This window comes from Dermacentor albipictus, chromosome 5 (assembly GCF_038994185.2).
Source record: "Dermacentor albipictus isolate Rhodes 1998 colony chromosome 5, USDA_Dalb.pri_finalv2, whole genome shotgun sequence".
Taxonomy (NCBI): Eukaryota; Metazoa; Arthropoda; class Arachnida; order Ixodida; family Ixodidae; genus Dermacentor; species Dermacentor albipictus.
In genome coordinates this window covers 147,842,085-147,853,958 of record NC_091825.1, presented here as the reverse complement: position 1 = coordinate 147,853,958, position 11,874 = coordinate 147,842,085, and the positions used below count along the sequence as shown (strand labels likewise).

The 11,874-nt window shown below is 43.0% G+C and overlaps 1 protein-coding gene across 3 annotated transcripts in view; it reads right to left on the bottom strand.

Annotated features, from left to right (window-relative positions):
• Window positions 1-410: 410 nt before the first annotated feature.
• Window positions 411-11,874, bottom strand: part of IleRS (Isoleucyl-tRNA synthetase) — a 54,036-nt gene continuing 42,572 nt past the window's right edge. For all 3 annotated transcript variants that reach the window (XM_065437516.2, XM_065437515.2, XM_065437514.1), the window contains exons 27-31: window positions 11,761-11,856; window positions 8,493-8,669; window positions 7,839-7,987; window positions 4,825-4,942; window positions 411-785 (exon numbers count right to left, since the gene is read on the bottom strand). In XM_065437516.2, coding sequence (XP_065293588.1) covers window positions 648-785; window positions 4,825-4,942; window positions 7,839-7,987; window positions 8,493-8,669; window positions 11,761-11,856 — 678 coding nt within the window. In that variant the 3' untranslated portion in view covers window positions 411-647. The remainder of the gene's footprint in view (window positions 786-4,824; window positions 4,943-7,838; window positions 7,988-8,492; window positions 8,670-11,760; window positions 11,857-11,874) is intronic.

Genomic DNA, 11,874 nt, shown 5'->3' with positions numbered 1-11,874 from the left:
GTTCTAAATTGTTAGTACAGAAATTAATTAATCAGAAACTAGTTTGCAGAGCTATCAAAAATAACACGTTAGGACATTCTGAGGTTAAGGTCAAATAGGCGTCTACTTGGATTTTTAAAATAATTTAAGCCTAGCTTTTCCGCAATGCAGTTGGACAAACTAATGGCAGCATAACTGTTTTTACAAACAGTGGGAACAAGTAGTCTGCTTGCCCTATGACATGGAGAATCTAGACATGGCTCATGATAGAACCATGTGCAAAGGGCAAGCACCAGCATGTACACTTCAGTCTTCTTTAACCTTTAACCAGTTTCTTTGTGTATGACACAAAGAAACCGCACAAGGTAAACAGGAACTTAACCTTTAATCACTACTTTTAACCTTGTCTATCATAAAGAAACCACACAAAGTAAAGAGGAAGACAACATTTACTAGAATGAATTCTGATGTTTCACTTCAAAAGAAATGGGATGCGTGAAATAATAATAATAAAAGAAAGTGGGTTGAGTGGGAGGAGGCTGTTATAGAGCAGCTTGACAGCATGTTGGTTTTGTCATAACAATTTTATACAGTCCAAGCACCAGAGAAAATAAGAAATAAGTTACTACGACTACAATGTGCATGATAAATTAGGAAGCGAAACAGTCTCAGCGAAGATAGGCATACAGTGTCTGTCCATGCAGTGCCTTCACATCATCTGGGGTTATGTGCGCCAGCTTTGCAGATTTGTCTCGAGATCTGTAGATTTCCAACGACTTTCCTGAAGTGTTGAAAACTACTGAAACCTGAAAGTAAAAACAACAAAATGCTAGAATTAAGTACTGTATATTTAAAGTGCACAGTGCAGTACAGTACAGTACACTACAGTACAATAAAGTGAGTGAGGAGTGATGCAAGTGAGGACCCCTGTGAGAAAGGTCCCCAGTAAAACTAGGTGCCCAGTGGCACTAACCTTCCGTTGGGTACCTCTTTGAATGCACAGTCAACTACAAATGTTTACGGACCATGGAATCGCAGAAAATGTCGAATTTCCGAGCAACCTGTAATGGTGGCCAGTAAAACAGTACGTCACAATGTTGCGCATATATTAGTAGAAGAGGTTGAAAATGCAAATATAAGGCTGCATCGTGCAACTGTGGAGATATTCAGCCTTTTCTCAGATCCTGTGGTCCACAACATCTTGTGTTCGGCTGTACCTGTTAAGCAGTTTTACTTGTGACAAGCAAAAGAGGCTCTTATTTGACTTTTAAAATGACAAAGCAGGATGATTGGTAATTGACAGATTATTTAGCAACATGGATAAAACACTGAAGGAACACAAGTAGAGGGACCAAGGTTAGGTCCACAACAACAATGTGCGAGTCAGCGAGCTAAAAGCCTGAGAACCATTCGGACTGATGGCAGGAGCCGAAGAAGCTCCTTTTTTTCTTCTTGTCATCTCGCAGCACGAGGCACAAGACACATGCGCCGAAGTGCACCATACATAAAATTTAGCCGAGGAGGATGCTTAGAGGATAAGGAGGATGTGCCTGAGAAACAGCCTTTGATGCCGTGCGATCGGATAGATCCGTCGTTTCAGCGGAACAGTAGGTGGTGCGAAAAATTCACTGGGCAACCGCAGCATTGTGCCATAGACCAACTCCACGGCTGTGCAGTTGAGGTCTTCCTCAGCTGCACTTCAGCTGGGGGCATGTGCTACTCTTTCAAGAGGAATACACGCCTAGCAGGATGAGAAAGGTTTTCAGCTCAAGAAAAGTGAGCCTGGCGAGCTTTAAGTTGACGGTGAAAGCATTCAACCATTTCATTTGTTGGTGGGCGATACACAAAGTATGGATATGGCGGATGCCAAGCAGGCATGCGAGTTCGCAAAAGAGATCACATTTGAATTGTAAGCTGTGATTGGTCGTACTCGTACCAACACTGGAGCATCTGGAGCAAGAGATCCAGCTAGTGACAAACACAGAAGCCACTGTACAGTGCCGTTATGTCAGTGAGACAAAATGCTTCCGGTTAGCACATAGAACGGTCTACACAATTGAGTATGTAGTGAGCACCTTGGGATGGTGGCAGCGGGCCAACGATGTCTATGTGAATGTGAAGGTGGACGAAAGGAGTTAATTGGCGACTTAATGTGTCGTGTCGTCTTGGAGTGTTGACAGTGAAGGCATTCATGAGCCCAGCGGCGCACGTCAGAGTTCGCACTCGGCCACACAAAGCGGGAAGTAATTTAGACACGGTGACAGAAACTCCGGGATGACTTGCACCATGTAGCTTGTCAAATACTTGAAGGCGCAGTTGGAATAAAACGCATGGGCATGTTCAACCACTTGACACGTTGCAAGTGATAGTGCCTGAAGAAAATGGAAGGGGCACGTCAGACAGAGCTAATGTAGCAGAATGTGGTAGCCAAGGTGACCACCATATTGTGGGGCAGGCACCAAAAGAGCAGTTCACACAGCGGCAGTTTGTCTGTGTCCAGCCAACAGTCAATGAGGAGCCGCCGCATACAACACAGAAGTTCAAAAGTTCCAATGACGACAGTCGCCGAGCTCCTTTTCATTGAGAAGCTGCTGAAGGCATCTGCACATAGACACAGACTTGTAATGCAGCAGTGTCGTTTTGAAGTGGTCATACGGGGTGGTGTCATAGGATGCATCCACCAAGTCTCGAAACTCTTCAACCTCGTGCGCTGCGAAGTAATGCGCTGAAGGTCCAAGATGGCCTCCATCTATGTAAACCAGGCTGCAGGATTTTGTGGCCAAAAGGGTGGCCGGTTGAATCTGTACCGTGGCGAGGCCCTCTGCGCTGGTCATTGGTCTCTAGTTCGTGGCCTCACCCATGACATCGTGCTCGCCGTACAATCCCATCTGGGTCACCATATTGTAGCGACTGAGGTTAGGTCCACTACAACAATGTGTGAGTAAGCGAACAAAAGGCCTGAATACCATTCAGACCGATGGCAGGAGCTGAAGAAGCTTTTTTTTTCTTCTGACCTCGCAGCACAAGACACGTGCTGGAGCGTGCCATATATATATATAAGGCGTGCCAGGAGGATGGCGATGGCTGCTAGACAACAAACATTTCATAAATACTGCAGTCACTGTACAAACATGTCAATTCAAGTCTGGCAGACTAATGACAATGTGTGTCAGAAAAAGATGAGCAATCACTTTGCCAATTATGTTCAAGAGGGGGGGAACTTTGGGCCAGTTGGTCCGACATGTTTAAAAAGGAAAAGAACCACATATTCAGACGGGACGTAAGACGAAGGAGTGGACAGGATGAGCAGTAACTAGCAACTGGGGTTTATTACAATGAAACACCCATTACGCTCATTACTGCTCGTCCTGCCCACTCCTCCATCTTACGTCTCGTCTGAAGTCATGCTTCTTTTCCTCTTTAAAGTTGTCAATTATGCTAAAGGAGTTGAGCACTTTATTCGTGTCTCTTGAGGAAGAAAGGTACTGTATTTACTTGCATAATGAAGGCACTTCCCGAAAAATTTACACACGCATTAGGGGGTGCGTTCCTTATGCTGGGCAAAATTTTGAGTGTTTTATTTTTCCACAGCCATCTCTAATAAATAAGAGACATGGTATGATTCGGCATCTGATACGGCACCCGACGTGCCGGAATGACAGCCAGATGCATAGTGTTTAGCCATGCCATACTGCCAAATTGGACGCCTGGCGTGCACGCCTCGGATCCGGCTGCTATTCCGGCACAGACACTGAATCATACTGCATGCCTTCTACTTTTGTCGCACGGCAGGCCTCTGATCTGGTACTATGACACAGTAAAACGCCTCGTATCCAGCTGCTGCTTCAGTGCGATACGTGGTATCAGATGCCAAATCATACCGTGTGTCTCCTACTTCAGGGAAGCAAGTTCGGAGTGCAATCATGCGCAGAAAAGAACAATTATACTTTTTGATTGGAAAAAAGGGGGGGGGGGGAGGTGTTTATTATGCAACTAAATACAGCACTCGCAAGAGAGAACAGAGCACTGGACACAGGGCATAACCAATGTGCGGAAGGGCATCAGTGGTGGTCACTTGGGTAATCACTGTCCTACTCCAGCTGCGCATCGCAATTTACTAGTAGCACAGTTCTAAGCTGGTGTTCTCAGAAGCTCGTACGTAGGGCTACCGAGGATGCAGAGATAGCTAGGCGTAACAACCAGTGTCAATTTTCACTGGAAAAGAGATAATTATAGCTTAGATTGTGTCCTGGATAGAGTGGTTAGCACTCTAACATGACAGGATTAGAAAGCCATGTGCTCATGTTTGCCTGTGTTGTAATAGTTGTTTCTCATGAAAATCATGATTAACTTACTATACAAGCCTTACTTCTGCAATCAATTTTATTGAAACTTAGTGCTCTTGCTTGCTTTCTTCCTTCTGTGCATTTTGCCTGTGCTGTTGAACAATCACTCATGCAGATGTGCATGTGGCAACTGATTAAGCATGAACACAGGGTGAGAGCAGATGCATTTTCAGTGGGAACTCAGCATTGCGAGCAAGCCATCACCGTTCCTCCCTTTAGACCTTTGTTAAAATGACGGGCTTATCCCTCTTGCTGTAAGAATTGCAAATCTGTCATAAAGGAATTCTAGTTAAGTGAGACAATAAAAAGTATACGTGCAATCGAACCTCATTAGAACAAACTCACACAGGGCACGAAAGTACTACCTTTGTTACATGTAATATTTGTTATGCTCTGTCACCCAGAAAATAATTATATTTTCTTCATTATATCTGACAATTCTTTATCTCAAGGTTAGTAGTAGCAGGCTGCAATTCAAGCAAGTGTTAATTGTGCTTACCAGCTGTTCAAGTCTAGGCACATCAACCAAATTATGGCCAATGGGATTTTCCAACAACACTGTTGCCTTGAGTCCATTGGTCTGGCTGGCAGCACCACACAGTTCAACATTCACGTATCTGGAACATTATCAGAGTGTGCTTCCTTGCAAACTTTATATGTGCCAGACACTACTAATCCTTCAAAGCTCATTACACAGGAACTATTTCCCACTGTCATCCACAAATTTTACAGCATTATCGGCCATCGATAGGTGTATAGGTGTCACCGAAAACAGACAGAAGGCTAAGTTTGTTTCAAAATCTAACAAAAATCTTATAAAGTGCAACCTGTTATGCTTGAACCATTTAAGGTATTACTCTGGTTTTAAGGTTAATATTGATGCCATTTTTTTTAAATGCGTTGTGCTAAACAATAATACCAGACAAATTTGCTTTGATAAATGATAGAGATCCAGGCATGCTGTCATGGGGGAAGAAACGTGTCCCCTCAGAGCAATCATTGAATCGATAAATGTGGTCACAGCTATATATGTTGCCCAACTGTGGAGGAATTTTTCTGAAGAGTCTTCAGCACAACTGTTATTAACATCTAGTTTCCAGGTTCTAAACTTTCTAGGCCTCTGAATTTGGCAGTGCTAAGTAACAAATGCAAATGGCATCAGTTTTTTCAGAGTGATGTATCAATTTTCTACATCCATGCAGTTCACAGATGGCCTTATACATACTAACATCTTTCTATTAGTAGCAAAGCAATATTTTTGAAAGAGTAAGGCTTTATTGTAAGTCTACTAACCCTTTTAGGAGCATTTGTTTAGCTCAGCCCTAAATGGAGCCATAAGAGTATCCCCTATACATATAACATCCAAATTTTATATGACCCTTAGTCAAATGAGAAATGGTAAGGCAGCTGTTAGGGCATTAAAGTGATGTGCTTTGAGTACTTTGTTGAACTAACAGCAATGAATGTTGCGACACTGTTTGGTGAGGGATACCTTCAAAAAGAGCTAACTTCCTAAGGAGTTTCAATGTAGTGGATGCTGATTATACGAGGGTGAATGAGAAAGTCTTTGCCCCTATATTTTTTTAGCCAAGCTGCGGCTGTAAATGGGAAGCCAACATATCTATCTTTAGCAGTGGACCTTTCTTGAACCGGCCTAGCCTTATCTGCCGGTAGCTTCACAGCATGGCAGCTGTCAGTTGTTGATGATGAGTATGCTTCACATGTCCACGGAGTACAAGCAACGAAGTGTGGTTCATTTTCTATGGAGCAAGGGAAGAACACCTATCAAAATCCACACGGAAATGCAGCACACGCATGGGGAAAGGTGTCTTGCTTTCAGCAGTGTGAGGTGGTGGTGCTGTGGGTTCGCAAAAGGCCGTGAAGACTAGCATGACAGTGAGCATTCGGGGAGGCTGCATGCGTCGCTGACTGACGACAGGGGCATATCAAATTTAGTGCTGCAATAGGACAAATGTCTGAACCGGTGTGGGGACTACGTGGAAAATTAGTGCAAGGTACATAGAATAGTATGTATATTTGTAGTTACCTGTAAGTATCTCATTTTGGCTAATAAAAAATAAGGACAAAGACCTTCTGATTCGACCTAGTAACGCATATCATGAACGCTTTGCCTTTTTGTCACTGAGCTCAACTGACATACCGTATTTATATTCGAATCTAGACCGATAGTTTCTTTTCCAATAATCATATACCAAACTCTAGGGCCGGTTTAAATGTAAAGTTTTTAATTGAAATTGACAAAGATGGTGCGTAGCTAGAGCTATCTAGAAAAGTCAGTATGGTAGCTGCTACTCATCGCGCCAGTACACAACTGAAGTACACGAGCGACGTCGCCATTTTGACCTGTGTCGTATTGGAGCCTCCGAGCGGATTCTTTATTCTATGGTATCGGTGTGCGGCGTGGTGTTATCATAATGGCACCGAACAGGCGATGCCACTATAGTGCCACTTTCAAACGAAAAAGTTGTGCTAGCTGCAGAGACACCGTTAAATTTCAAACGTTCAAGTCAAACATTCAAGCTGGGTGGGACTTCCGCATCAATCAGAAAAACGTCCGTCATTGGAAGGGGCAATGGGAGATTATTTCTTCGTGAACCACAACGAGGATGGCTTTTACCGTTGGAAGATAGTGCACTATTTGAAGACGACAGCGATAAAGAAGATAGTGACGAAGCAAGCAGCGATGATGACGTAGAATGAGCTCGGCAAGTTCATTATTCAATAAATGTTTTCATTTTGTCGACGCTGTCCTCACTTTTTTCGTTCAGCCTACATTCGAGGAAAGTTTTTCTTCTTCTCTGGCTTCGGACTTTCAGGGGTCAGCTTATAATCGGGGCCAGTCTAGATTCAAGTAAATATGGTAGTATTAGCAAAAGTGCACTTTTATTTTGAAAATTGCATGAGCGTTCCTCCAACATGTGCCTCATGCAGCTCAGCCCTTTCTGCATGCAATGACTCAGCAAGCATGCATGAAAGCAGAGCTAGCACACAAAAACAAGACTGCATTTAGAATGTTTTAAACTATTGTCAGGGCTGACATCATCCCCCATGTCAGTCATATGATGGTGACAGCACACATTTCTCTGTAGGTTGACGAAGACAAACAGCTGCTTTCATTATGAAAGTTCACTCAAACCTTTCCAGTTTCTGATCATAAAAGGAAGGTGAAGGTTATCGTTATTTTATGAAGCTGGGGTGCATGCTAGATTTTTCATGCACATTATTTCTTTCGTTTGAACAGTCAGAATTCGAGCGCATGGTAGATCTGGAGGCATGCAGATTTGAAGGCACGTAAGAATCAGGTAAATATGGCACATCATTATCAGCCATACCACTTAACAACAATTGCTCCGATGCAAACTACAACATATAAGTAACAGGTGTAGTCTACAGGAAATTTACCTTAGTTTGTTCTCATGAACACTGAATCGTTAACCGTTTAACACATGTTGGCTTTATATGGTATAGCAGGAACACAAGAAAAGTGCTTACCTGCAGTAAGGAGTTTCACTCGAACCTGATGCTTTGTTGACATGTGCATCCACTTGCTTGCCTGTGGCTCTAGGCAGGGCATCTTTGCTCGCAGGTGATGTGCTGCCACTTGGCTTAGTGATCACTATCTTCATTTGGGAGCCCTTGAGCTAGATGAACAAGACAAAATAAGGGATGGGGACAATGCAATCATTGCAATCGTTACTGCTTTTGCATACTGGTTTGCATGACAGCTGAGCACCTGCATAGCTCTCTAAAGGCCTGTTGGTCAAACAAAGATGCCACTGATAACCACAACTGTGGATCAAACTTGCAGCAACTGTGCATCATGACGCCTCATTTAAGATGTTTTTCTTAAAAAACAATTCTGTAAGCATTTCTAACAATCACAACGAACAAGAGTCACTAGTAATATTTTTAGCGGAAAGTTTAACAGCATCGTAGCTTTCGCACCACTGCAAGCACATTTAGCACAGCCATGAACATACCACTAAAATCTGAATTTTGCACGTTTACCTAAAAACAAGCTGAATGTATAATTCATCGCTGCCACAAGGCTACATTTACAGACCATAGTGAGATATCAACAAAATATTTCTCCTTGGCAGAGATAGCCAGACCTGGACTTCATGCAAGCAGTAAAGTGCCACCAACCTCATGGTCTTCCTCAATGATGACTTGTTCACCGGCAGATGTGCTGCCCATCTTGAGGGGAACCTTTAATGTACCCTCTATTAGAGAATGGTGAGAGGTAATCACTGTGGCAATGGGGTGATGCACAGGTGATACTTCCAAGTACACAGCCACTTCATCAGTTGGCACCAGGTGGGCCTGGTAGTCACCACAGCGTGCATAGAATGAAAATAGACATCAGCACAAGCACATGCGACATTGCTGTATCCTTATCCTATGTCAAACTAGGTGTGACAGCATCATCTATTTACTTTCTGTATGGAGTGATGATCAACACTTTGCTTCAGTTAATAATTTAGTAGATTAGTGAAACTCATCTCTGATATTTTTACTTGGAAATGACACCTGCAGACAAGTAATGATGAACTGAAGAAACTCTTTGTTGGGCAAAGTTGTAACTGCCTGAGAAAAACAACCTCGGGACAGTGATGGCAACAGCACTGCCTTACAAGGTAAATTTACAGATATGTGTTATAATCAGCCCATTTACAATGCATGAGAAGGCATTCTAGGTCAGTCATGGCAGTTGTGATCACAATTCTGGAACTTGCTGCTCGCATCACTTAACAGTCTCATTAAGTAGCACTGTCTTTTCGGAAAGAGCTTGCTAATGCTTTCAACATAAAAAAAGAAAAACATGAACATACCTTGCACAAGAAAAAAAAAAAAAACCATAACACTGGATGACACTCAATAGACAAAAGTGCAAAGAATGGTAACAAGTGGTGGCAATGTTGGTGCCCTAAGACCGTTGCAATTAGTTTGGAGATGATGAGCTAGCTCCCTCAGGGCCTCATCAAAATATTGTCACGGCTAAAGGATAGCAAGAGAACAGAAGAAAAAGAATTGAGGGACACGAGCAGCAACCATGCTCCCTTTGAAGGAAGACAAAGTTGGCACATTTGTTCTTGTGGTCTGTGAGTACAGAGCTGGTTTTTGTTTCTAGCATCCTGGTCCTGTGTCCTGTTTTTTTGATGTCGTGACACTGGTGGAGGTGCTGCGTAGTAGGGCGGCGTTTTCACGGGCTCACAGAGCGGTTAACAACTTGTTCTAAGGACGAGGCAGGGATGACGAGCTGTGTGGCGCTGGGGTTGGATGATGGACGGCTGACGCGTGGTTTATAGACCGCTGGTCTGGTAGTGATTCGGGCATAGAAAACGCTTGCCTGATTTCCTGCCGTGCAACCTCTACGACAGAAGGCACCACAGGTTCTTGCAGAGTCACCACAAGACAGCCCAGTATCCAGCACCAGTATCCAGATTGCACATGACCCATCATAGGGGCACAGTGATATTTTAAACTAAGAACGCTATGCTTCTTGCACTCTCCATCACACCGTGCTACATTGTCACCACAAGACAGTGCCATGTATCCAAAACAAGATGATCTAAAGCAGAGTTCACATTTAATACATTTTTCTTCTCAGTGGTTCTTCAGTTACAAGCTCATACTAATGCAGCAAACAGGTGGAAAGCTGGGCTGTTGGAATTGATGCATTCTTTGTATCAGCGAGGGAAATGACGGCAACACAAAAAGGGAACAAAACACGATGAGTGCTGTCTAACAACTGAAGTTTATTAAGAAAAATGCAAAAAAAGGAAGACACCATCTGCGAGCGCATGTTATGAGGTCACATGGAATCAATCACCAAGAATTAGCGTCTAACAATCTAACAAAGAGATAGACGGCTCCGTCTATTTATAGGCTTTATAATGGTTGTGGTGAACAACAACTTATAAAAAAAAAGAAACAAGGCACCGTTCGATGCCTTTTGTCTGCACTTGTGGGCATGCAAGAAATTGCGAGCGGCAATGACAGTAGCACCCCGTTTACATCGATACGTTAAAAGTGTGCCCTATTCATACGCCGACACTTGCAACACAGCTAAGACATTCACCCACCCTTAGCAGAAATGTGCTGTATTAGGATTGCAGTGAAGACAAATGCCGTAGTTTTTGCATCATGCCCACCATGTGTTTCTATGTCACCGGTAGCTCAGTGCACCCATATCTGTTTTCGTCCCCTCAAAGTGGACATGGCTACATTATTGCTGCAAATTTGCTGATATTAACAATATTGTTCATTACTGACACGGAAGAAACTGTTTCAATGCACGTAATGTACTCACGAGAAGAAAAAGAAATTGCATTTGGCACGTTCGGCTTGCTCCACCAGCCGCTATTTTTGTTTTGATATCCCGCATTGTTACAGTGCTGTTTGCATACCTGTTGTCATCCCGCAGCAAACGCGAGGGAAAAAAAAATTTTTTTCTTTTCGTGGGAATTTTACTCCGCGAAATGATTATAACCCTAAACTTGCATCAATTTTTTTTAAAAAGAAAAAAGTGCATTCATTACACGAGTAAATTATGTAGGCACCTTCCTCTCAATCGCTGTGCAAGCCTTTTTAACATTTAACATGGCAGAAAAAAACATTTACATTAAAACTTTAGGCACTATATTTCTAAAGCCATGAGATCGTCTGTGGACATATGGCATGACTGCAGCTTTACTGCGCTTATTATTTTAGCCAATTATGTCAGTTTCTCTTGAGAGGAAAGTACGCAGGTTAACTACTGCTGGTTGCTCTATAAAGCATAGGAACCTTGTGCCACTGGTGTCGTGTTCAACAGTCCACTGTCTTGTGGTAAAGCCTACAGTGGGCAGACTGGCAATTGCATGAATGAGTACCCGCGTCGGCACAAAAATACTTATAAGGAAATGACTCCTCCTGTTTCTGCACTCTGTAAAGCAGGCGGTTGTAAGCCTTTCTTCGATAGAACTAAGATCATTGTCAGGCACAAAGACAAAAAATGCTTTAGAACTTGCAGAACGCTTTCACATACAAAAGATGCATGATGATTGTGTTTTGAAGCTGTCTATCTTTTTGTTAGATAGTGAGACACAAATGCTTGGCGATTCATTCCGCATGACCTAATGACATGCTTACGTGGATGGATTCTTTTTTTTTGTGTTTTTCTTAGTAAACTTCAATTGCTAGACAGCGCGCATCCTGTTCCCCCCCCCCCCCCCCTTTTTACATTGTTGTCATTTTCCGCACTAATGGTGCAGCAAAAAGTAAAAGAAGTGCTTACTGCCTCAGAAGTGAAGCATTTACAAGTTGTGGCCTTATTCTAGAGTTTTACTACAAGCATTAGCACATGAGAACACTTTATGGCAACATATGAGACATCAAATGCTGTGCTGCACAAAGGCAGGAAGCAGCTGACCTTTTTCCGCAGCTTCTGGACCCGATTTATGACCTCCCTGGCAAAGCCCTCATCCATCATCGACTGATCTGGTGAGATGTCCAACAAAATGAGAACCTAGAAGAAAAAAAATAG